The sequence below is a fragment of the Hipposideros armiger genome, unplaced genomic scaffold, assembly GCF_001890085.2.
Source record: "Hipposideros armiger isolate ML-2016 unplaced genomic scaffold, ASM189008v1 scaffold_70, whole genome shotgun sequence".
NCBI classification, from domain to species: domain Eukaryota; kingdom Metazoa; phylum Chordata; class Mammalia; order Chiroptera; family Hipposideridae; genus Hipposideros; species Hipposideros armiger.
This window is the reverse complement of record NW_017731420.1, coordinates 4,318,390-4,320,684: the sequence shown is the minus strand read 5'-3', so window position 1 is coordinate 4,320,684 and position 2,295 is coordinate 4,318,390. Positions and strand designations below refer to the sequence as shown.

General features: G+C 33.2%; 1 protein-coding gene across 3 annotated transcripts in view; it reads right to left on the bottom strand.

The window, feature by feature from the left end:
• Positions 1 to 2,295, bottom strand: part of GRHL2 (grainyhead like transcription factor 2) — a 210,464-nt gene that overhangs the window by 69,139 nt on the left and 139,030 nt on the right. For all 3 annotated transcript variants that reach the window (XM_019642549.1, XM_019642550.1, XM_019642551.1), the window contains exon 9: positions 535 to 693. In XM_019642549.1, coding sequence (XP_019498094.1) covers positions 535 to 693 — 159 coding nt within the window. The remainder of the gene's footprint in view (positions 1 to 534; positions 694 to 2,295) is intronic.

The window sequence follows — 2,295 nt, the reverse complement described above, 5'->3', positions numbered from 1 at the left end:
GACAGCAACTTGTCTGTTCCCCTTCCCCCAATTCCCCAGCACTGTTCCCATCCCCCTAATTCCCCTATAAAAATCTTTAAAAAAAACAAAACTCTATCTCCTCCTGAGTGCATGCTTACTAATGAACTTATTTTATAGGTGCCATTTCCATTCCAAACAACTCCAGATGAGACCCCATTTAACCCAAAGAATCATAAAGATTACATTGTTGTGTTCTGGGACAGGACCTATACCCAGTAAAAACCTAATCTATTATTTCAGTTATCTAAATGAATCAGACTCATAGCACAGTACAATGTCAATCAGTCATTAAATTAACAGTAAAAATGATTAACAAACAGAAAAATACAGGTAACTGATGATTCCCTAGATATCTAATAGGAATTGAGAATGAAAGATTACCACTCCCACTATCATTGATAAGGTGATTATTTTGAAACCATTAGACAAGAGAAGGTGACAAAGGTGAAACGTCATTAAAAGTAATACCTAATAACAAAAATACCTTTATGACAAACTGTCATCTTTACTCACTTTGTCGCAGAAGACCTTGATCTGGCAATAAGCTCTATGAATGGGTTTATTGCTACGATTATTATAACTGTATGTATCAATCTGAATCATCAAAGGAAGTCCTTTCACCCCTTTTTGGGAGGAGAAATCTGTACTCAGGCAATTCACAGTGATGAAAATCTGAGGGAGGGAGAAAGAAAGGAAAAAGTTCATAAGTCACCATAAAAAGGATCTATAAAAGACACATACACCTAAGACTTAAAATCAAAATCCTAAACAAATCTATAAGGATCACTGAAGAATATTTGGATATTCTGACATAAAAACATGTTGAGCATATAAAACCTGGTAAATTGCATAATTTATAATTATAAATATATAAAAAATTTTGTTTTCGCATTTACTCTTAAAACAAACAATTAAAATTACTTTCCTTAGAGTATATCAGCAAAGTCTTATTTTTCAAACCTGCATAAGTTAGCTGGGTATCACACTGTCTCTTCAACATATTAAAGCTGTCACTTCTAATAGTGATAGCGATTTCTCTAATATCTGACCTGTGGGGTTAAAAAAAACCCAAACTGGATAACACCTTCCTTTGAGCATTATTACACTGAAACAGTTAATTGTTTACATATTTGCTTTCCCTATTTGATTATTAAGTATAAGATTTGAGACCATTTCTTGTTATTTTTGTATTACTGGTACCTAATGTAGTGTGTGGAAGAGAATAGGCAGTCAGTCAATGAGTTTATCTGTAGAAAATCCACTAGATTGGGAGTCAAACTCCAAATTTTAGTCCTAGCTCTAAACAATCAGCTAAGAGACCTCAGACAAATCCTTTATTATCTCTGGTTTTCAATTTTCCCTTCAAATTACTTTTTTAAACTTTCCCTGCAGGACAGAATATAAATACTATTATAGAAAAAGTGAAAAAGAAAACAGGAGAAAGGAAATGTAGTAAAGGCACCAACAACCTTAGCTTACAACATGGGGCATCAAGTGATACAACAAAAACTACATGCATCCAAAAAAAAGAAAGAAAGAAATTATTAAAGAGCATAGCACTGACCAGAAGAGCTAAAAATAATGATTTTATTATAAAATACCGGGAGAAACAGAGGGAGGAGTATAAATTACTAAATTTATCCTCATTTTATATAGTGGGTAGATGTAAATATCTATATACCACTTACAGTCGATTATCATGAAATAGAGGTGTGAGTATAGCACCTAGATTTATGTGGTAACTACATGAATATTAAGGGGTAGTCTCTGGGGGAAAACCAGGAGTACTGTATTATACACTTGGTACTATTTTCATTTGACACCATATGTATTATTTTTACCTAACATAAAACTTTAAATCACTCATCGTTTTAAAATTGTACATTTATGATTCCGAAAGGCATTTCATCCAATGTATTATATAACCCATGTTTTATTTGGTCTCCCTAAATTTTTCATTAACTTTCAAACCCTTGACCTGAAGCCTTTCACATCACAGCAACACCACAGAGAATAGCTCTGCTGGAAACAAAGAGCCGTGGCCATGAGCTGCATTTTAAAAGCCATTTAAATTTTTTATTTAACTACCAGGACTGATCTAGTTCATTTCAATCTCTATGCCTGTAGGCTTTTGGTAATTTATACAACCCAATATCTCCTTTTTAGTGCTATATCTATATCAAGATCATTTTAAATTTTATTTTTGAACCCCTTACTTGGCAATAAGAAACACATTAGGAAGGCACCACACATCAACAGCAGTCAAGGCCAGGT